This window comes from Thamnophis sirtalis, unplaced genomic scaffold (assembly GCF_051295495.1).
Source record: "Thamnophis sirtalis isolate CommonGarterSnake01/CBP01778 unplaced genomic scaffold, rThaSir2_p1.2 scaffold_5, whole genome shotgun sequence".
Lineage (NCBI taxonomy): Eukaryota > Metazoa > Chordata > Lepidosauria > Squamata > Natricidae > Thamnophis > Thamnophis sirtalis.
The window spans coordinates 51,681,340-51,704,693 of NW_028261385.1; the positions used below are offsets into that span (position 1 = coordinate 51,681,340).

General features: G+C 36.3%; 2 protein-coding genes and 1 long non-coding RNA gene across 3 annotated transcripts; 1 reads left to right on the top strand and 2 right to left on the bottom strand.

The window, feature by feature from the left end:
- Positions 1-2,729: 2,729 nt before the first annotated feature.
- TICAM2 (TIR domain containing adaptor molecule 2) lies at positions 2,730-9,910 on the bottom strand. The gene is made up of 2 exons (XM_014056973.2): positions 9,799-9,910; positions 2,730-4,918 (listed from the first exon to the last, which is right to left on the bottom strand). The coding sequence occupies exon 2, from the start codon at positions 4,868-4,870 to the stop codon at positions 4,220-4,222; it is 651 nt and encodes a 216-aa protein (XP_013912448.2). The 5' UTR covers positions 4,871-4,918; positions 9,799-9,910; the 3' UTR covers positions 2,730-4,219.
- Positions 9,892-18,001, top strand: LOC148045365 (uncharacterized). The gene is made up of 3 exons (XR_015696692.1): positions 9,892-10,026; positions 17,662-17,747; positions 17,919-18,001. It is a non-coding gene; the product is annotated as an uncharacterized LOC148045365 (long non-coding RNA).
- On the bottom strand, positions 15,759-22,667 carry TMED7 (transmembrane p24 trafficking protein 7). Its single transcript, XM_014056972.2, has 4 exons — positions 22,509-22,667; positions 22,161-22,387; positions 17,961-18,206; positions 15,759-16,984 (listed from the first exon to the last, which is right to left on the bottom strand). Exons 2-4 carry the CDS (start codon positions 22,344-22,346, stop codon positions 16,748-16,750), a joined length of 669 nt encoding a protein of 222 aa, XP_013912447.1. The 5' UTR covers positions 22,347-22,387; positions 22,509-22,667; the 3' UTR covers positions 15,759-16,747.
- Positions 22,668-23,354: the final 687 nt, after the last annotated feature.

Below are 23,354 nucleotides of genomic sequence, written 5' to 3' on the forward strand. Positions count from 1 at the left end.
ATCTCCAAACGTGCTCAGTAGCTACTCACTGCTGAAGTGCAATTCTCAACATGCAATGCACAATCTGACCTCAAATTTAGAGGTTTTGCATGTCTGGCTTGGCATATTGTGAGAATCTTGACAATTGTGTTATATGTTTGTTTAGGAAATTTATGTGGCTGCCTACTTGTTCACAGCAACTCTTGGCAGCTTACAAGAAATAAAATCACAGTATAGAATTAAATTAAATTTAAAAAATTAAAAAATTAAACATAGTAACCCCTCACTCCCGGTGACAACACACAGTCAAATGAGCCATTTGATCAGCTGCATCCCACTCTGGGTTCCTCAGGCCTGCTGGCAAAATCAAGCCTTCAGGGCCTTATGAAAGAGTATCAAGTGGTGGGCCAGTAATTTCTGAAGGGATGATATTTCAAAGGGAGGGATTTTTATAAATCATGATTCATTTGTCCATCGACTGAATTCATTAGTTCAAGACTAACAACTACATTCTCAAAACATGCTAAACTTGATCATTTTATCTTCTTGGCTAGGAGAGGAGATGGCTTCTGGTGCAAGCTTTCTCTACTTAATTTCTAAATCAGTGTTATATGAATGCTGGTTAATGGATTGTATGAGCGCAACCAGAATTTAGTGAATGAAGCACTGTAGCTATGTTCATACAACATATTAAGAACTAAAGCACAGTTACAAACAAAACAATTCAATTCATACAACTCCAAGGCATGGACAGAAATCTTATGCGCTGTCAAAATTAGCCAGATCACATTAATTTTTCTGCATTGAGTGAATCCAGTGGTTATATTTTATAATGTAGCACATCACGCATATCCCTTGACAGTGAAAATCTACATGTGCTATAATCTTTATAGCAAGGATGTCCAACCTTTGTAACTTTAAGATTTGTGGACTTCAACTCCCAGAATTCCCCATATGTTTCTAGTGTGTGAGAAATGTAGATTTCCATTTCTCTAAGCTTTGTTAACGTTTTCCTGCTGCTTAAAATGTCGTGTTATGAATTACTGTGTCTGTATCCTATTTATAGTGTTTGTTCCCTTCCAGGGCAACAGGAAGCTTTTGTCTGCACTGTTTAAAAGGTTAGACTCTGCCTGTCTTGAGAACAGTCAGCATAGGAAGATGTTTTTGACCGTGTTAGCTTCAGTCAGGACATAAAAGGCTTTCTACCAGGGCAAAATGGAATTTATCCTAGCGGACAACCTTAATGGTATGTCAGGCATTCATTGCTGCCTATCTGAACAAGAACAGCTTGTACTGCTGATCGTCTGCCAGCTAGTGTTGGCTATTACTAACTGCACCTTATTCTCTTCAGCCAAGGTCTTTGGCACAATAATACAACATAATGGAAAAGCAAACTTTTATGATCAGCCCCCCCCCCCCAGCTTGTATTTGTTTCCTGTGAACAGCAGTTAAAAAGGGTAAACCATTAGATATGTATATGAAATACCAACAAAACAGGGTACCTAATCATAGTATCCTTGACCCTAAATAGGATTCCCAAAGGGTTGAAAATCCTTCATGGATAGAACTTTACAAAACTGGGCTTCTTTTTGAAATGTGCTTGCCATAGGGACATTGGAGATGGGCATGTAACATTAGCAATTGACTTGGAGATAAAAGTTTCACTCCATCTTCCCTAGGTTAGATAATATGCACTTAGGAGTTGAGATGTTTCAATATATTCTAATGTTTTCAAACTTCTTTTAATCTTTTAAAAATTACTGGTTGAACATGTAGCACGCAATGTCTCAAAGATAAAAACAATGTCCCAAAGATAATATCTGTGGCCCATATACCAGTTGTACCTCCAGACTGATTTTTTGGAAATCTTAATTATTTTAAGATATACCATTAGCTTTTTGTTTTAGAAAACATCAGATGGTTTTAAAAAAATAAATACGTTCGCTTTTTAAAATTATTCTGGTGAAATTATTATGAAAAAGGAATCAGACTTGGCAAGTTCATTTCATAGCTTTCTGCTAAATCTAAGGAACCTTTTCAAAGTCAGTCAAGATAAGGAGTAGGTTCCTAGTTTTATCAAATTCCTATTAATTTTAATGTTTTTAATTTGTGCTTTTTATTGTATTGTAAGCCACCCTGTGTGATTTTGGAAAGTAAGATGGACAGTATATAACTTTAATTAATAAAGTCAGCAATAAATGTATAGGTTATGTTAAAATAATTATATTTAATGCTTTAACTTAGTACAAGGCAAATATACAGGGGGGGTGGCTTTAGGAACCATAAAATTAACAAAAAGAGCAAGATCCTTAATTTAGATGGCAACAGCATCTGCATAGTTTACCAGCCATAATGTGATTTGTGTTTGATTTTGTGAGTGTAAACCCAGTAATTGTGGCTTTTAATTTATGCTTGTGTGTTCTATATCAATCACGGCCTATTCAATAAAACAATATTGCATTACCTGTTACGTTATATTCCATTTTTCCTCCAAAAATTCAAGATGACACATGTAACTAGCTCTCCTTGCAGCATATAATTATCACCTAATTTTATTCCATAATGACCTTTCGAAGTAGATTGGGTTGAGAAAGAATTATTGATCTGAAGTCATCCATTGGCTTCCATGGTTGAGGGTGGATTTGAAACTGTTTCTCAATTGTATTCAACACAATACTTCTGGATATAATTTTTGAGTCAGCTATATATCCAGTTAATTGTCATGGCATTCAGCCAGATCAGTATGACTGAAAATGAACACGGTATAAGTATCAATGCCCAATTTTATTGTGATGTATCAATAACTTAGAAACTGAAAGAGTCGCCAATTTGTTATTTGATATGAGTTACAATTCAACTCTGCTCAAATGCAATTTATTGCAGTTTACGATTACATCAGAACAACAAAAGAAATAAATACTCTTTTATCTTTTTAGTTTTAAGAGGTCCTTAGCCAGAAATATTTAATAAATGAAAACAATTGCCAGCAAGTTTTAACTGACACCTAGGCTCTGCAGAACACAAGGATCTGTCCATATTGCAAAACTTCACAGAACAGACCTTGTAATTCCATTGTGTTCCTTCAAAAATGCAGTTTGTATTTCAGCTATTCCAACAAAGTCTTGGAATTGCTAGGTCAGTTTGATCCAAATGGAAATGATATTATTACACTGAATAAAAGAGCAGCATAAAATGAACACTGTAATTCTCAATTGGGATCAGGGGAATGTGAGAGATTGTCCAGCCAAGCAGCATTTGAAGATGAAAAACAGATACTATATTTTAAAAGGATTAAAAATATAGTAACACACAGTAATTAGTTGAGTTTACATATCCTACGTAAGCCATAAATTATTTACATAAGACTAACTGGTTCATAACTTAAATCACATTATGGTTTAGTGCAAAATGTGTGGACTAGATAACAAAAATGTACATTTCTTTAATCCCTTTATGTCGTCTAGTCATAAGTATTTCCATATTCTGAAACAGTACTAAAATCCATAAAAATCTATCAAAGACAAAAATAGGATGAACATTCTCATCACAAACAGTGCTTACTCTTTAAATCTGTTTTAACCCTTAGAAAATATCACGTGAGACCAGGGGTGGGTTCCTGCCAGTTCTAACCTATTCTATAGAAGAGGTTCCACAAATCTACAGTGCTGTTTAGAACCGGTTCCATCTCCCTTCTCCCACCTGTCCGCACATCATCAAGATGAAGAGCGAGAGGTCCACAAGTCTTAAAGCTGTCAAGTTTGAAAACCCCTGGGTTTTTTTCCCTAAAGGGTGGTGCAAGGGTCTTGTAACTTGACAGCTTTAAGACTTGCGTGCTTCAAATGCCAGAGTTTCTGAGCCAACATTTTGGTTGCTAAGCAAGAGTGTTGTTGTGAGTTTCACCACATTTTACAAGTTGGCCACGCCTACCTAGTCACATGGCTGGCAACCCACTCCCACCTGGTCACATGGCCAGCAAGCTACTCCCACAAAGCAGGCCAAAACAAAATCAAGAATAGGGAGATTAGTATCACAGGATCTTTGAACAAATAAATTACTTTTTAAAACATGCATTTGTAACACTAATGTTTTTCAAGCTAATGTTTTTCAGATGTGCTAGTACTGCATTTCCCATCTTTGCCAGTCCCTGTGATTACTGCTTATGCTGGTTGTGAACACTCTGTTCTAGCCTAGCCTTTCTGAAAGGCAGCTGGTTTGGGAAAACTGCTTTTTACATTTATCACTAAAGGAATTTGGGGACCATTTCTTTCTTTCTTCCATACCGCCACACTTTTTCCTGCTGCTTATATCGTGCTTCTTGGAAAATTTTCTTTACTTGAAAAGAAAATTCAGGGCTATCTTCTTGAAGAACATTAATACACTGTAGGATGAAAGGAGTCCTTTCCCATGGGAGTGGTCTATTTCGTGGTCGCATGGGTATCACACTGTTATGTTTGTGTGGCATGGTCAGTGCACCCAAAAGAGAAGTATATGATTGGAATTCACACCAAAGGTCTCTTAAGAAGTTTTCTGTCAGCAGTATAATTATCCAGGCAGAATCGTTAATGGCATCAGTTAAATTTTCCAGCAAATGCCTACCACTAGGCATTTCCGCAAAAATGATTCCTGGTTTGATAAAATATTCATTTTGTAAGAGGTCTTGGACTCTAATGGCTTCTTCTATATCTTCCTCAGCATGAAGAATCACAAATCTGTAAAACCCATCTTCAGACTCCTCATCACTGCTACCATTTAGGTCTTGGATGCTAGGATGGCAACAGTTTTCTAATGTGGAGTTTTGGTTAAAGTGGTGTTCGTTTTGACTAGCACACTTAGTCTTCATTCTGTTCTTCAAAAAAGAGGGATACATTCTTTTGGAAATATTGTTTCCCATTGTGGCTAACTCTTAAAAGTAAAGAATTAGTAACCTCATTTCTCCAGTCTGTAAAACAAATGGAAAATAAGGAAGTATATTATTATCACAGTTAACCTGAAAAGAATGTAGGTCAAGGAATATGGGACAGAAGTTATTAAAGGGTTGCAAAGGCAAGATTGGAGAAGAAAATATAGCTTCAGGAAATAAAAGAGAAGTCTTCTTATTTGCAGTGAGAAATGAGTGTGGAGTTCTTAAATCTTGAATATTCAAGACATTCTATAGAATTAAAAAAAACCCTTAATGATATTTTACAAATGTCCTCAAGGGCATCCAAAGTTGTAACTTCTCTCTCAACATATCTTTGTCAAACATGCACTTTTATTGCACATTGCAAGCTACACTAAATAATAAAATAAGCTTTAATAAATCTTACTGCTGATACTGATGAAAGAAGCCATTTTTTTGCAAGTCTGTAGTGGTTAAGGTAATAGGTTAGAAACTGGGAGACTGTGAGTTCTAGTCCTGGCTTAGTTATGAAACCAGTTGGGGCCAGTCCCTTTCACACAGTCTCTTGGTTTCTAGTTGAAACCGAAACCACTTGACCAAACTTGCTGTATTATTCAACCATAAGGTAAAGGTAAAGGTTCCCCTCGCACATATGTGCTAGTCGTTCCTGACTCTAGGGGGCGGTGTTCATCTCCATTTCAAAGCCGAAGAGCCAGCGCTATCTGAAGAACTCTCCATGATCATGTGGTCAGTATGACCAAACGCTGAAGGCGCACAGAACGCTGTTACCTTCCCACTAAAGGTGGTTCCTATTTTTCTACTTGCATTTTTACATGCTTTTGAACTGCTAGGCTGGCAGAAGTATTCAACCATAGGAAACTATTAAGAAGTTGTCATCTGCTCCTAGAGAGTTTACCAATTTCCTGGCATCAGAGATGGCAGATTTTGTATGAGTCAAAGTGAAAGTTGACTTTTTTCCACTAATCCCTCATATTTTATAAATCTGTGAGGTTAATGCTTAAAAAGTAGAGGAGAAAGAACAAAGATAATCTGCCCAATAATCAAAGCAGAAGGCTCAGTTCTTTGAAATGAAATATGAACAGATTCTTATGCAAAATGGAAACACATCATTCATTTAATTAGCTAATGTATGAATTTAATTTGGAATTATGTGTGCTTTCATTTTTAAATAAAATCCTTTTTATTTCTAAAGATTTGGCTTCATTAGATTGTTTGCTAAAAATTTCTGTGTGCAAGACTATATGATTATACCACCACTATTCCTTATGTTTCAGGAAGTTTGTTACAATGGATGTTGGACAGGAAAGATCCAAAGCACATTACTCTCTGTTTTCCTAGAACTAGGTTTAAGCACAAATACCTCGATAAGAGCACTTCAAACTCTTCATTGAAAAGACTACAGTAATGTAAGGTTATTTGTCCTAATTTGTGAGAACTGGAGGAGTGTAGAAACAGAAAATATGTTTTGCCTCATGTATATAACAGAATCTGTTATTAACAGAAGCATTGTTGCTCAAAGTTTGTATGGCAATTCAACAAGGAAAGGACAATTCAACAATCTGACAAAAATGAAATCCAGATAATTTTGGATCAACCCTTACAATACACATATAATGTTTCCAGGTCTATACAGTTGCACTTAAAATACATGAGAAGATCTGCTCCACAAATCAGCTTTAATGATATTAGTTCTATTGTATTATTAGATCTAAGTTGTCATTTTTTAATTTCCACTCATTGTTTTTCCCTCCATCCCTTTTTTTCCAGATTAAAAAAATATATTTTTAGCTTTTTGTGTAATTTTTTTGTATTTGGTATTTTTTCATTCTTTTAAATTCCTTTCCACTTTCCTTTTTTTTTTTTTACACTTCCTTGATTTGCTGAAGTTGTACATCATGAGAACTGGCAAAAATATTAATCTTCATTAGAAAGACTTTTCACTAAAATCTACGAAAGGTAGCTAAAATTTTTTTGTATCTGTGGTATGTTATCCAAAGTACAGGCCTCAGATCCAATTAAGGAATGAGGGCAAGAAGAAATTCTTGAAAACTGTTAAGATCTTTTTACTAAGTGTTTGGTGGACAAAATCACACATATTCCTTCAGAGTTAATGAGTCCAATGAGTTGACATGGATGATGTTTTTTCCTATCAATGGAGATTCATCTGATCTTGTGAATTCCAGTGATGTAGAAGAATCCTATGTGAATACTGAATATGTGGGCTGGATCCTTGCCCTTCCTGGATCATTTTAGCGATGGAGATGAAGAGCTAAATCCAAAAAATGCCTCTTTGAAATGGGAGTGGTACCATCACCTTTGACAAAGGCAGCAGTATGTTCTCTTCTCAAGTAGCAATCCCTGACAATTTCCACCTTGTCTCTAACCTTTTCTTTCTTGAAAAAGGAGGTGGCCAGCAAATTAAGAGGATGTGTGAAAGACAATTTATCTAGAATCCTTTCAGTTAGAATTCAGATTAGGGCATAGAACTGAAATGATACCACTTGGTTTTGTGGATAATCTATAGCTATGAGGAACTGAATTGGGAAGAAGCTCACTAGACAAAGGGACTGTTGATCCAGAAGTCATTTAATTCCAGAATCCAGATTTATTCCAGCTCTAGGTTGTTGCTTTTATCAGAGAATTCAAGAACATGTTATGTTCTTTCTAACTTTTAAGTCCCTGCTATGTATCTCATAAGCATTCTCCAATTTGCATTACAGGTAGTCCTTCAATTATGACAGCAATTGGGATACATGTGGACGCTTCTAAGCACTGATTGATGTGGGCCAAGGGCAAATGCTATGAAATGTGGAAAGGCTGGTGTGACCACTACAGGGTACAGGAAGGCAGGCAGGCAGGGGGTGCCAACAGAGTATGAGATTCTCTAGATCTCATACTCTATAGCAGAAGTCCTTGGGAGAAAAAAATGATGTGAATATCTACGGGAGTGACTTGCGACCTTCTCTCCTAGCTTTATATCTATGGGAGTGACTTGCAACCTTCTCTGCTAGCTTTCCTATTAATTTTTCTTGTGGGAAGTCAGCAGGGGAAGGTCACAAATAGCCATCACATGACTACATAAGCACCCAGATCATGATCATAAGACTGCAGCGATGTTGCGATAGCCACAACTTCTCAGTCAGTGTTAAATCTCCCTCATTCAGTACTATTGTAATTTTAAACAGTTACCGAACAAGTGGTCGTAACTTGAGGACTATTGTTACTATAAATGTTGCTTATATAATATAGGTGACATTATAGATCGTATTGCTTAAATGATTATGAAAAAAAAAACAGAATCAGATCTCATTTGCATTGAATGGAGAAAAATCCCAGAAAAAAGCAAGAGCAAACCACTTCCACATTGTTGCAAAAACAAAATTGGGGGGAAGCAATATCTTTACATAATGAGTATGTCTGTTTCTCATTTCAATTTCACTCTAGAGCAGTATTTAACATTGGTATGAACGTCCATTTCCAAAATTCTCCAGTGAGAATGCTGGGATGATGTCACCAGATAGAGCATCTTCAATAGATATTTACAACTAGTCCTCAAGTTATGACCATACCCATAATTGAGCCCAAAATTTATGCTGCTGTGAAAGATTTAAGTGAATTTTCTCCCATTTTACAACTTTTCTTGCCACTGTTGTTAAATGAATCATTGAATTTGTTAATTTAAGCACATGGTTGTTAAGTGAATCTGGATTCCCCAGTGACTTTGCTTGTCAGAAGGTAGCAGAAGCTGATCACATGACCCCCAGAACACTTCAACCATCATAAATATGAACCAGTTACCAAGCATCTGAATTTTGATCATGTGACCATGGAGATGCTATAACAGTTGTAAATGTGAAAAATGGTCATAAGCTACTTTTTCAGTGCCTTTGTAACTTTGAATGGTCATTAAATGAACTGTTGTAAGTCGAGGACTACCTGCATTTGTTTGTTTGTTTGTTAAATTTATTGGCTGCATTTTCATTTGGGAAGTGAAAAGAGTGTAAACAGAAAGAAGTAACATAATTTCTTACTTGTCATCTTGACATTTTACAAAGTCATCTCTCCCATAGGAGTTGCATTGGCTGCCAATCTGCTTCCAGGTACAATTCAAGGTGCTGATTGTCACTTTCAAAGCCTCACATCTACCCAACTCCCTCAAGGCGGTATATCTGGTGGGATCCAGAAGAAAGGCCTTCTCCGTGGTGGCTCTCTCCCATCCCTGTGGAGATTAGATTGGCCCCCAGTCTGACACTGTTTCACAAAGTCCTGAAACCTGGTTTTGCCAGTGGGCCTGGGGAACCCTGAGTGGGATGAAGCCCATCAAATGGCTTGTTTGATTGAGAGTTGTCATAGGGGGATGAGAGGGTTATTGTTTTTAATGTTCATATATTGTGTTTTTATTTTTGTAAGCCACCTGCAGTCATTGAGAGCGAGTGGACAGCCCTACAAATTTTTCTTAAATAAATAACAGAACAACAAAATAATGAAAAAACAACGATATTATGATTCATGGCAAGAAAAATAACTCAAAACAGCAAATCACAATTTTGCTACCGACATGTTTCATGAATCCCTGCATTTAAACCTGAACACACCCTTCCTCTTTCCAAGCCCTCAAACAGTTGCCATAATTTGCTCTGTCGGAGGAATTGGACTTTCACACTGCCAGAAGTTTGCAAGGTAACCCAAGAAGACCGGGGGAGGGGGGTGGTAATGTATTTCCTCAAAAGCCCACTGTGGCTTTCACAGCCCTCCCAAACCAAAACTTTTCGATTTGTTTCGGCTTTCAACTGCCCTCATCCGTAGCCCCTTTGGGAAAGTTGAGCTCGAAACTAAAACGGTTCAGCAAGTCAGGATCTTTGCGCGACTATTACGCTCTCACCTCCCTCCTTCCCCGTCGGTCGCAAAGCGACATTTACCAGCTTCATCGGGCGACGAAATTCCTCAGAACCCGCGCAAAATGTACCATCGGAAACCACCAGCTCCTCGCAATTCGTCCGCCGGAATAAACCACACAGCGGAGTTACCGGCTCTCATCTCGACCAGGGGAAGAAAAAGAGAAGCGAAGGCAGGGCGGGGCCGGCTGACGCGCCGCGACCTCGTTCGCTGTTCCCGACCGCAGTTCTCGGCTTTTTAAGTTCATACGGGTCAGTTTTGTTGAAGTGTTATCCTAATTCCGGTCTGAGCCCATACGCTTGCGAAATCGAAGTTACTTCTTACCCCAAAGGTGCTTCTATTCACACGGCATACTAAGTCACGCGTTAGCCGATCCTGTGGTGGAATGGAATCCAGCTTCTTGTTTTTTTCTTCATGAATGGCTCAGGAAGCTGAATACTCGAGCTAAGTCTATGGCTTGCTGGTGGGTCGGGGTGCGGCTCACACGGCAGGTGTTTGGCTTACTTCAAGAAACCGTTATTATTAAGTTTACCTTATGTCGTTTGATGCCAGCCATTTAAGAGATAAGTAATCAGCTAAACCAATAATTTCTGATAAGCTACAATTTATTAAAATAGTGACATAGTCAGGAAAAAAAATGAATTATATTCCACATTTTCTATTTGTATTCTTCCAGTCCCGCTCTGGATTTTAAATACTACATTCTGTAGAACACCCAGAACAAGATTTTGTGCCATTTTACCAGAATTATAAGGCTAGTTACTGATGGCAGAAGACCCTTTTCCCTAGATCTTTGTAGGGGGAAAGTACTGTTACCCACTGATTTTAAAACTTCTGCATGATTGTTTTCCATTATCAAGTTTTCAGATACCCAATAAGCTACAGGCTAGTTTTCTGTCCTCTGAAATCCCATTCTGTACAGTCTATGGCCCTGTATACCATGTGAACCCAGCAGATGGAAAAGGGCTGGCTATTTGTTATATTATTGGGTGTAAAAATGGTTGAGGCATCTGTTATTCAAAAAATAATTTCTTGTCATACTTTTGCCACATTTTGCTTTGATATGCATTCTTAATGTATATAAGGATCAATATAATTTAAAGATGTGAATATATTTGTGAATTATATACCAAGGTCTTCTGCTTTGAGCAGGGGGTTGCATTAAATCTCAAAATTCCCTTCCAGCCCTATGATTCCATGACTTCTATGATATAAAGATGTAATTGACATGTAGATTTGGGACCAGCAAAACAAACAGTTAAATCCACTGTACAAATCTGGAGACAGTAAAGCCTAATGATTTACAATCTAAGATCACAGATATATTTATTTTCTGTATGAGCTGGCTTTTATTGATGAAATGGAAATTGTGATCATTATTTCATTTACTTAAGGTTCAATTATTTGTTTAAAAACTATGCTGAATGTTTTATATGCAACGTTTTTTTCCATGTATGAAAGTATTGTTTTTCCTCCAAAAAGGAATTAAAAATTGTTCCCATTTATAGCTAATTTAACCATGGGTAAAATTCCATTGCAAACAATTTGCACAACCAAAAATTGTGGCTTATCATGGCATTCAAGCCTGATATGGCAATTGGTGATTTCCAAAAATAAGAATTTTAGTTCCTAGAAGTTTGTTATCAGCTACAAAATTCAGTTTTTAAACCAAAATGGTTTCTGGTTCAGGTACAGGATAAGTCACAATTCTTTTTTACACTTTAATGCATGAAAAATAAAATGGCAGTGTGTATGTTTCTTAACTGAACCTTTTTGCTTAGTGTATCATTTACATAGCCTTATAAATATGAATTTTCCTTTAGAAAACTGAAATTAGGCAAGCTTCAAATTCCAGATATCAAACATTACAATAAATTATGGTTTATGAATTATAAATGGCTCATTCACAGCCAGTTGAAATTTATGCTGAATAATAAACGATGATTTGTAAATCAGTTGTTAAATTCACAAATGTATTTGCTGAAAGTAAATCAATCACTTTATGGATTAATGCAAGTTGGAAAGTAATTAATTGGTTTAAGAATTCTTATCATGCTCTTTAATCATAATACTCCAAACTGAGTTTGTTAAAATGTACGAGTGCCACAAGAGGACTCTTTTAATATAACTTGTATACAGTATTTGGCAAAAGTGTACAGAAAGTAAATAGGATGTCATAATGCAGTGCATGATGGTAATTTCCATGTGCTATTAAAATTCGGTATTTAATAATTAGTTTATTTGTATGAACATGAAAACTGAAAATTCTGGTTACTGCAGCTAGGGCCTCCCATTAAATTGTTCTTTATTAAAACTTTTCCCATCAGATGTGTTGAAGTTTTGCAAAATTATTAAACAGCACTTTTATAGTTTCAATTTACCTGAGGCAAGGGAAGGCTGGATTAGAATATATGACTTCAGTTTGATAAGAATATTCTTTTCAAAGTTGTTGTTATGGTCTAGATGATAACCAACTGGTGGTCCATGAGAAAATGTTGGTGGTCCACAGAAAAAATATTTGCATTTTTTTATATTGCACTAAATCAGGGGTCCTCAAACTACCCTGGGCTGGATATGTGCAATGAATGTTTGTGTTGCTGCAGAGAGTCTCCCGCTTTGGAGTCTTTTTGTGTGGGGCAGAGGGAGGTAGAAATTCTGACTTGGGACCTGCTTTAGTCTCCCGGTGCAGGACTTTGGGTGAAGGCTGCAGGGAAGCACCACTGGTGGCGAAGAGCCGGAGGGCCTTGTTCCAGTGGGACTGCATCATGGCCTGGAACTGGCTGACCATTTCAGCCCGCTGAGCCTCCAGATACAGGTACCTGGCCTTGCACTCCTACAGATCTTCCATCTGCTTGGAAAACCTATGCTTGTAGTCCTCAGTGAGATGCTTCTGCTGAGCCTCCTTCTCAGTCAGATCCAATTTAAACTGAGCCAGCTATTTTGCCAACTCTTTCTTATGGCTGCTTAACTCCAATTGTTTTCTATTAGAGCCCTAAGGAGCCCGGGCGGGCAGGTGAGAAGTAGGTGGGAGGGGAGGGACGATTAGAGGCCGTCGAGACGCCCCTTGACGTGAGTTGCATCAAGTTGGCCACGCCCACTCAGCCACTCATTAGGCAGATCATATTAGTGGTCCGCGGGATTTAAAATTATAAGTTTAGTGTTGGTAATCCCTGGTCTAGATGACCCAGTTAGCATACCAAGGACATTCATTTTCTTTATTCGTACAAACAAGTATTAGGTCTTTCACTGATTTCTTTTATTTACAAATGCTCCCCCTCCCCATAAGTTTTTCCTCACAATTTCAAAGTAGTTCTCAATTTATTTATTGTAAATATTTTCTCTCCCATCTCAAATTTCTTCAGTTGTGTTAACACAGTACTTGACTTTCAAAATTATTTTTGGAATATTTACCAAGTCATGTGATTTCCAGAAGAGGAAACAAAAAATTTCCAATACATCATTTTAGTAGGTTTTTTCCCCTGTATTTCTTCTTCCGCTTGTGCTATCAAGTCTCTTCCCCTTTCCTTGCAGTGTTGTAATCTGAGATAATAAATCTGTAGCCAGAAACTCATGTTAGTCACCAGACTCCCAGTTTGTAATAATCACAAACTTCTCCAGTCTAGTGCCCTCTGTGATATGCTTGTGAATTACAATTACCTTTCGAGTTCACTTAAACATTGTAAAATTCTACAAGTAATTACAAAAGGTAAAAAATAGGCGTAAAGGAAAAAAGTGAAGAACATTAGTCAGGTCTTAATATATTTGTGTCTGAGCATGTGTAATAAACGTATATTTTAAAGCAAAATCTAAACATACCCAGAGACTTGGATTGATCAATACCTTCAGCAAGATCAAAGTATCCTGAGATTTGCAACTATCTGACCAATTATTAAAAGGGTGGAGGAAGGGGAGGGGGAGACTGGATGTGGTGGGAACTGCTCTTCAAGATATGCTGAATGTTGGCTTATGAAAAAACAAGTGGTTGACCATCAGTTATATTTATTTATCTATATCTACAAATAAATTATGTGGCAATCTCACACACAGTTTATGGAAGTAAGTTTTATAATAGTAAGCAAAACCAAAAGCCTTTTCTGAGAATTTGTTCAGAATTTGTCAAGACTGCATTGCCTTTGATTCTAAAACAAAAACAGAATTTTAAAATCCAAATCTAAAGAAAAATGGCAACTTCTAAGAGAACTTTATAATTGTCACAATACAACTCTCTAAATAATAACCACTCAGCAGAATCTTATATTACTTTTATTATTTCATGTATAATTTCACAGGGCTATTTTTTGCCTTTCTGACACTAAAGGAAGGGTTTTTTTTAAAATCAAGAACTGGATACATCATATTATACAAATATATGGACTTCAAGAAAATGAAATAAAAAAACCTGGAACCATGATATGGTCAAACTATTTTAATTATATATATATATATGTGGCAGAGTCTTTGTCTGAATAATTGTTATGACCAAATTGTGTTTACATACATTTTTAAGATTGCTTTGAAATTTGCTTTTGTCTATTAACCACTGCTAATAAGAATATATGCTAGAACCAATTATGGCAACTTTCAAATTTCTAAAATATGAGAAAAGAATATTGAAAAAAATATAAACTGCAGCAAGATACAAGATAATTTAGACAGAATCCAAATAGTTAAGTCACTGTCCCAAATCCTATCCTACAAAAAGAAGTCAAATATTATTATTATTATAAATTAAGGAATTAGATGTAAATTTTATACAATGTGCCAAAAATAAGTATGATTGGACTGAAATAATGCATGGTAAATACCTAGAACTTTGAAAAATAGTATTTATATCCATATTGGCAAGTCATCGAATATGCATGTTTATCCTTGAATTACATCCTGTTAACTGTCTGTTACAAATTCAGAAATCAGGCCATGGTTATGAGCCTTTTCTCCATCATATATGTAACCAGTTTGACACAGATAGCCAAACTTTGAAATGAAAAAAGTAAAACTAAAGAAATTCACACTGACCTATTTACAAAAAAAAGTTTACAACTTTAATCTGAACAGGTAGGCCCTTATGAGACTTCCTCAGATTTATGGCCAAATATCACTTCTGTCAATCTTTGTTTTATAGAATTTCTATGGGCCTCTTGTATATGAATCGTTAAAAGTAATAGAAGGGTAAAGCGCATTACCCTAAAACTGGTTTAATTACCCTGTTTTCACAAATGGCATATAGGTGGCCTTTACTAGAAACAACAAATACGTTCAATAGATTTATTTTCTGTAAACTCAAATGAAAGACCAAGCACATTCTACAGCAAGCTATTATTGCAGAATGTTAAATAAATACAGCACTGGAATATTCACCATCTCTAACCACATCAATGTTCTCTTTTCTAAAAAGCCACATCCACAAACTAAGGGGAAATGTTAAGCATTTTTAGCATCGTCAGTTAGTCAGACTCCATGACAGAGCACCTCTCGTCCTTTTACAGCACAGTAAGGTAGCTCATACAGAAAAAAAAATGTAAAATGTGCTTACAGGATATCTACAAAGAAATGGGGGGAAATGGGTCAATTCTCTGCACAAAAGTACTATAAAACAGCAAGCTTATTTTATTGAGTGTTATCCTTTAAGCATAGTGGTATTCATATTTTTGCAACTCAACTTTTCTTCATCCTCTCAGACAAGCCTTGTTATCCATTTAGAAGATCCAGTTTTACTAAGAGGAATGAGGCTTACCTTTAATGTGTATGGTTATGGTGGTAATGTTAATTTCTTTTGGGTATTCTGAAATAAGAGTGTGCAACCTTAAAAACCCATAAAAGCATTTGGGACATTAGAAAGCAGGTATAATAAAACTAGCAATTATATTGCAAAATCCCTCATTCTCCCAAATCTTGTAAGGGTCTTGAAAAAATACCCTCTTAGCATAAAGCTGGTAGGATAGGGCAATACAGTATGTAAGTACACACAAGAAACTGTCCCCCATCAATTTAGAATGTTTAATCAGCAAATTAATTCACATATATCCAGCATCTGCATACATTGCTTAATAAATCAATTATTTAGACCAAAACACTCAAGCCACTTCTGGCCATACAATCCTTTATTTAACACGGTAGTCTCCAGATCTCTTGGATTGTAACTCTCCTGATTACTGACCTGTCTTTAAAATTTATTGGAATTATAGTTACAAATATCTAAAGGGCATACAGTTGAACAGCTCTGATTTAATATTAAAGAGAGTACAAAGCTAAATTTTAACTGCAAGTTACTTAAACCAGTGCATTTTTGCTATCAAGTGAAAACATCAGATTCCTAAAATTTAGATGGTTTGCGTCAAAGCTGATTTAGTTCTCAAGGCAGCAACAACAGCAATCCTCAAAGACTCAGCTTCAAGAATTAGAAGGCATTTCCCCCATTATTTAATTTAAAAAGCAAAATGCAAAAACAATAACCCTTCAATGCATAGAAAAATGTTTTTTTCCAGGACTCTAAAATTGGTACAGTAAAATTATATATATATACAGACACCCCAAAAAATTATTCAAGACCCTAGAATATCCATAGACTCTCAAAACAGTGCAGTACAAGACTTTGAGACTACTGTTAATTATGTGTTTTTGTTTTCATTTCAATATTTCAGCTTGCAAGGTCAGATTTTTTTCATTCATAAGGACAATCTTTTAATTAACCACTTAAAAGGATTTTCTTAAAGCACTATGTACTTACAAACAAGTCTCATTTTTTTTAAAAAAATAGCAATCATTAGATTTCTCAGCAGATGTGAAAGAAAACCCAAATATATAACAAATAAAAGACTGTCTTTTTTTTCTGTGACAGCTTTTGGAAGTATGAATTTCAGAACTTTGAAGTGAGAAAGCTAAAGGTATTTAAAAAGTTCCCTGTACTTAAGTTCTTTAACTAGAAATCATTCAAATAATAATATATTTTTCAAACAATGGATTTAAAGCTTGTTATGATCCAACACGAGTTGAAGTGGTTCTTTTGTCAGAAAAGAAGCTTTTGAGAAGAAATACCTGCCCAATGCTAACTACAAGTAGAATGATGGCTTCGCCTATTGACCAATAAGCCACCCGCGTGTTTAAGTCTTCTGCTCTGCTACGGCCTTGTGCTTCCCTCAGTCGAAAATGTGTCTGATAATCAATGACAGACTTTAGAGCCTCATGAATTGAAACACATGCGGACTCCATCTAGAGACAGAAAAATAGAGCACTGATTAATAAAACAGACAGAGTTTTACAAAAATCAAAAGGATTATGTTCTTCAGAATCACATTATTGTAATACAGCATTACTCTAGTTGCTTGTATTTTGATTAGAATCAAAATAACCAATTTTAAAAATATTACTTTAATGAAAGAGGGCAATCACCAAGAATTTCTCTCCATGCAGAAACTGTTGTCAGTCAGCAACAAGAATATCAAAACTTGATGCAAACTATATATTGAAAATGTTTCAATTTTAACTCTTAATATTTAGTAATTTTATCACTGAGATCCAAAAATGAAACATGCATATGTATAATGAACTCTATAATCATATGAACTACTTGCTGAACTCTTCTAACCTCTTTCCCCTGAATAACAGGAGATTCCTTCCAATCCTCTAAATTGTGGTTTGGAAATGGAATGATATATGAGAAAGGATTGAGCCCATCTCTGTACTACTGACAAAAGCTGTTCTACTGATCGAAATGTTACTTAAGCAGCAGTTTCAAAGACCCTGATCAACAATGATGGATACTATAAGTTGCAGTTCACAATAACTGGAGATTTGGGCAACAGTATAAACATACACTTTAGGGAGTGTTTTGCACAATAATAGCCAAGGCTTTAGTTGCCATTATTCATTTGTTTGTTCCTTCTCAGAGGACAGCTGGTACTAAAGTGTTCCATATTAGAAGCTGCAGAAATCTGATGTTTTGATCCGCCTTCTTATCCCACCTTTCATTCAGGTTAGCACTCTTTATTACTTGTGCAAATGAAAAAGTGACAAATGCCATCCTCCCTTGTATTCCCATTTTTGATGAAGTGAGACTGTCACTCAATTAACTGGCTATATGATCATGCTATTAAAGAAAAATAAAAATTCTGAAGTTCTATAAACTGATTCTAGTATATTTTAGGATGAAGACAGCACATTACTGTGTATTCAGAATTTATCATACCTGAGTGAGTGCAGTGACTCTGTTTTCACTAGGAAAGAGAGGTGGGTCATCTCCAACTTGAAAGTCAAAGTAAACTGTTTTGTGTGTGAAAGTTGAAAACTCATTGCTGAAACAAAACTTGTATGTTCCATTTCTAGATGCGGTAAAAGTAAAACTATCATACTGTTTCTTCATTTCTTTATATAGCACAATCCCATCTGGGTCTTCTAAGCGACAATCAACATCATAGTGTCCTCCAGTAATTACCTGTGGAATAAAGAAAACTGGTATTTGGAACACTGATGAACACTTTTATCAGTTAAAGAAGGAACACTGATAAACACTTTTATCAGTTAAAGAAGTATCTTTACAAAGCAAATATACTAAACTGTACATTGTTAAAAACTTCAACAAGGGAAATTAAATATGTTGCAATCACAACTAAGTAAAGGCAATTTAAAACATTTTGTTGCATTTCACATATTTTTGTAGTAATTGTTTGGACCAAATAATAATTGAGAAATAAAAGTAATCAAGTTAACATGAAAACACATCACTTAAGAATAACTCTCTATTCCAATAACTGTAACAGTTATTAAAACCATCAAGGCCACATTTTGAACTTCTTAGTACTATAGATAATATCCTATCATATAATATCCAAAACTAGATGTGCGTTTAGTAAAGACTGACTTAGGTTTTACATTTTAGTGAAAGAAAAGAGAAGAGGATGACCAGCAGCAATGTATAGTTTCCATTATAACACCTGCTAGAAGATATGAAAGGCCAAATGGGTGACAGATGATCCTGGAAAAATCCTATGAAGTCACTAAAAATTGAAACTGATCTGAAAGCATGTAATCAATGAAAAATACAAAAGAAAATGGGAATATTAAAACCTGCAGCACTCCTGAAAAAGTTCTTCATTCTCTAAATTGAGGAGGGCCATTCATCTTGTACTTGCACAAACACAATCTCTATGTATAATCAGCAGACCTTACTAAAAGATAAACTTTCATGAGTAAAGGGTTCCTTTCCATTTTTGGAAAGCTTTAGGCTTAGGAAGGAGATATTGTTAAAAAAACTTTGGCTATTTCACCTAGCATTCATTAGCCTTCTTTAAAAATATGATACAAAAAGTCACTAGACCTACAAAATAATTAGTGTAAAGAAATCAGCAGCTGGAGGTAAAAACAGACAAGGTTATCTCCATATCAATTATGAGAAGCCTTACTACAATTCCATGAAATAGAAACAAAATCCATGCCATTGTAGCTTGTAACAATGCGTGGATAACACTGAAGATTAGAGATTAAAGATTAAAATTAAAGTGTTGTGGAGTAATATTTTATATCAAGTTCAAAGTATTTTGGACAAGGTTTTTAAAAAATAGATTACGTTCATTAACTATTTTCTTCATCTTAAAATGAATGAATATAATTCATTCTATTCTAGAATAGATTATCCACAAATAATCCATGTGAAACCAAGAGAATCTATGTCAACATTCATTACCTATTCTGATAGCTGAACAAGCAGCACCAGTTACAAAGCCTGAAATTTAGACACCAGAGAACGTAGCTAGCATTTTTGGAAATCCTGCAGCTAAGAGTGCCTTTTAGATTACTGTAGTTTGGATTTCAAGATAGAGTTGTAGATACAGATTGCTCATAATTGTGATGTTCCATTCTATTTACTCTCTTCTGGTTTCATAATCCTTCTCTGAAACATTCAATTGGTATTCCTTTCCTATTAAGAATGCTGGGTCTAATGAAGATTATTTTTTCTTACCAAGTCCCAGCCAATTCATATCCTAGGTAGAGAGGCGCGTGCAAGTCTTTTTCACTGGCAGAATTACAAATATGGACTTTCCAAGGGAAATCTCCACATTTCACTTTTTGAAGTAGTTAAACAGTTGTATACAATTGAGATTGTAATTTTACATATTTGATATTTTAATTTTAATAATGCCATTAAGTTTTATTTTATTTTATGGCAAGCAGATAGGAAGAACATTTTTCTACTTATCTGGTTAAGAGAAAATGCACTTTAAATGAATATAAACACTAACAAAGAAATATTCATGTATAAAAGCAAGGATAAACATTAGATCAATGAATCTCTGCCATATAAACATAGAAAACAGGTATTTTGAGAAAAGCAAAGTAATACAAGAAAATTAATTCTATTCTCAAAAATTCTTATTCACCTCTTGTACCAGAATTTCAGATAGAATTCCTTAATAAGAAATTTAATATCAAGTAATAGCACAGTTTCCATAAAAAATAACGTGATGGCAAGAGGATCAATGTTAGGGAGGCTCCCCAAAAAGGGATCATCCAATTTCAGATAGAAATATGGGAAGCATAGCCAGCACTATTGATAAGCATTTTATTCCTAGTATTCTACTGGAGGAAATGTTCTTCTCTGCATAGAGTCTATTAACAATAAAATAAATGATATCTAGTCAAACTATTATCCTGAATCCCTATATGTAGGCATCACCAAGAATATCAGCCAACTGTCTACCCAAATACCATAATAGGTTCAGAAATGCAGAACTGAAAAGCACCTAGTCATAAGACTGTAAATCTTTTAACTAATTATAACTGTTATATCCTTGTTTTTCAATATTCACCTCAATAATTCTTATGGTAATATATTTAGTAAAATAATGAATGTATGCTTATCTATGTGGACATGGTTTTACCCCAGCAATAATGATGTTCAAAATCTTGAGTCCTAAAAAATATGGTTTCCTGAGATTGCAGCTAATGCTATAGATAAAATTACAAAGTTCATTTTTATCATCACTCCTCTCCTAACAGACCAAAATCTGTTAAACATCTTACTCCATGGAGAGTCGATTTTCAAATATTTACTATTTCAATTTGTTTTCCTAAATCTTGATAATATAAACCATTATCTGAAGTCATCCTGTTAAATGAGAGTAACACTCATATGTGGTCCTGACATTAGATTAAAAGATGGCAGTATAGTTGGAAATAGCATTCAACACTTCACTGAGTAGAAAATGAGGAAGTAGCCAGCAAGGTAATGTTGCTAAATCGGACACTGTTATATAGTTTCTTAGGATCCAGTGAAGCCATTGATTACATAAAAAATAGTACTTCCTCTGTTTCTGTTGAACAATGAGATGAATCATCATTCAAGTTGGATAGCAAATATATATATTCTTCATATTTTAGGCAACATATGGTCCATGCTTTTAATTTCCATACAACATAACTCCATTTCAATGTCATATTCTAGAAAGATAATCATATAATACATTCATCTACAGAGTTTATAATCTAATTTTTTAAAAATAGGAAAGTACATGGGACCTTGCTTTCAATGGAGATGTTGATTTGATGGCACACAAAAAGTGTTGTTGGCAGAATTGCCTTACTCATTTTCAGAATGAAATTGTTGCTGCTGATATATGCATCTTCTAAGTAAGTGATATGTACTTTATTTACCTGTATTAATACTGATTGTACATATTGTACATACAATACATATTTGAGCTTATACAGCCACTTTATTTTCATTTTCTCCTTTTAAGTGAAAATCATACAATTTCACTTTTGCACATTGCACAAAAGAGACATTTAACAACAGTCTATGCCTAGTCACCTGTTTCACCATACTGTTGCAAGCAACAGGTAGCAGCGCCACATACAACTACCAAGCTAAAACTAGCAAAACAGCAGGAATAGTTTTGTGTGTTTAAAACCACACCCAGCATAGGTATACAATAGCGCTAGCAATAACACTTCGACTTATTGTACACACACACACATCAAAAGGGATATATATAATATAATAAGAAGTATATATAAATAATACAATAAGAAGACTCAAAACAAAAAGGTCCATGACAAATAGGACAGATCAGAAGGGGGATGGGGGGACGGACGAATATCTGTACTAAAAGGAAGGTCGGTTAGATGAGAATAATCAATGGGGCCACGACTCGACGTGGAACTCGCAGTTCTTAAATGGGTCTTGCCGCCTTTTCAGTCCTGTTTGACCACACACACGATCAAAGGGGCCGCTTTCAACCTCAATTCCTGTCCAAACAACTGAAACCAGGCAAAAGTGTAAGGAGGATTATTCTGCGTGTGGAAGGGGCGGACCCCCGCCCGGCCCAGCCAAGCATAGCCGGCATAGCCACTTGCCTATGTGGTGCCGCGAAAGGAACGACGTTGTCCTTACCTGAAATTCCAAGGTACATTTGGTGCCCTGCACGATCTCCTCATAGAAGCACTGCTTGGCATTATCGGGCAATTCGAAGGTGATCTCCGAGGCGCGGACCGACCCGCTGAGCTGCAGCAAGAGCAGCAGCCCCGCCGCCAACCAGCCTCCACAAGCACCAGGGCCTCGCCAGCGCCGCAGCAACATCTCCGAGGCCGGGGCTCGATCTACAAGCACGGGAGGCGAAGCTGAGGCGAAATAAGAAAGCAAAATGAGCGCCGAGACGAGAAGGGTCGGGTCGCCAGGCCCATCTACGGTAATCGGGAAGGAGGGGGTCCTTAAGGGGATGGATGGGAAAAACACCCTTACCTGCGAGGTGGCCGAAGACGCGCCGGCTTTCACTTGCGGCGTGTCCGTACGAGAAAAGGGAGGGCGAAAAACGGGAAAAGGTGACCCGGAAGTGAACGGATTCTAGCTAAGACCAGAGCGAAGAACTTCCGGGAGGGATCATTTGTAGACGTGGTGTTCGCTGAGGAGAATTAGGTGGTGTGGTAGAAAGGAATGGGCGGAAATGAAACAAAGGGATGGGCGTGGCCTAAGGTGCTATTGGTCCTGCGAGGAGAGATGGCCGCTCCTAAATGGCGGCGAGAGTGGGTGGGTGGAAACAAGTGTTGCTAGGCGACAGTGGTTATGAAGCAAGCCGGCTTTTCCTGTTCTCCGGTTAGCCGGAACTACCAGCCGTTATAGAACCAGGGAATTGTGGGAGTACCTTCCCCCCCCCCCCAGGTTCTTTGGTGGCGCCAATTCCGTTGCCGTTGCCAATTCCGTTGCCGTTCTGTAGGTATTACCACTAAAAGGAAAAAGGATAAAATCCTAAATTCAGAAACAAAGGCACCATTAGAAGCTTTTTTGGAAAACCAGGAAAATAGCATTAAAAATCCCCATAGAAACAGAGCCCAAGAAGAAAAACCAGAGTAATTAAAATTCCGATATAGTGGAGGGAAAAACAGGAAATGCAGACACAAAAAGAGATCAACCAAGATGACATGGGGGAAGCAAAACAGAAAAGTGCTAAAGACAGGTTATAAAAATAGTATCAGTTTGGGGAAAATAAATACTTGGGGCAAATAAAATTAAAATTAGAAACACAAACTAGAAAGCACCTCCTTGCCGGTAGAGCAAAACAGGAATGAAACCATTAACACAGGAATCATA

Excerpts from the sequence above, each read along its gene's own strand:
- TICAM2 (XM_014056973.2), bottom strand. The coding sequence starts at position 4,870 with ATGGGAAACAATATTTCCAAAAGAATGTATCCCTCTTTTTTGAAGAAC.
- TMED7 (XM_014056972.2), bottom strand. The coding sequence starts at position 22,346 with ATGTTGCTGCGGCGCTGGCGAGGCCCTGGTGCTTGTGGAGGCTGGTTG. Across the intron at positions 18,207-22,160 it reads AATGTACCTTGGAATTTCAG|GTAATTACTGGAGGACACTA; the intron begins GTAAGGACAACG and ends TTTATTCCACAG. Across the intron at positions 16,985-17,960 it reads GAGTCACTGCACTCACTCAG|ATGGAGTCCGCATGTGTTTC; the intron begins GTATGATAAATT and ends TTCTGTCTCTAG.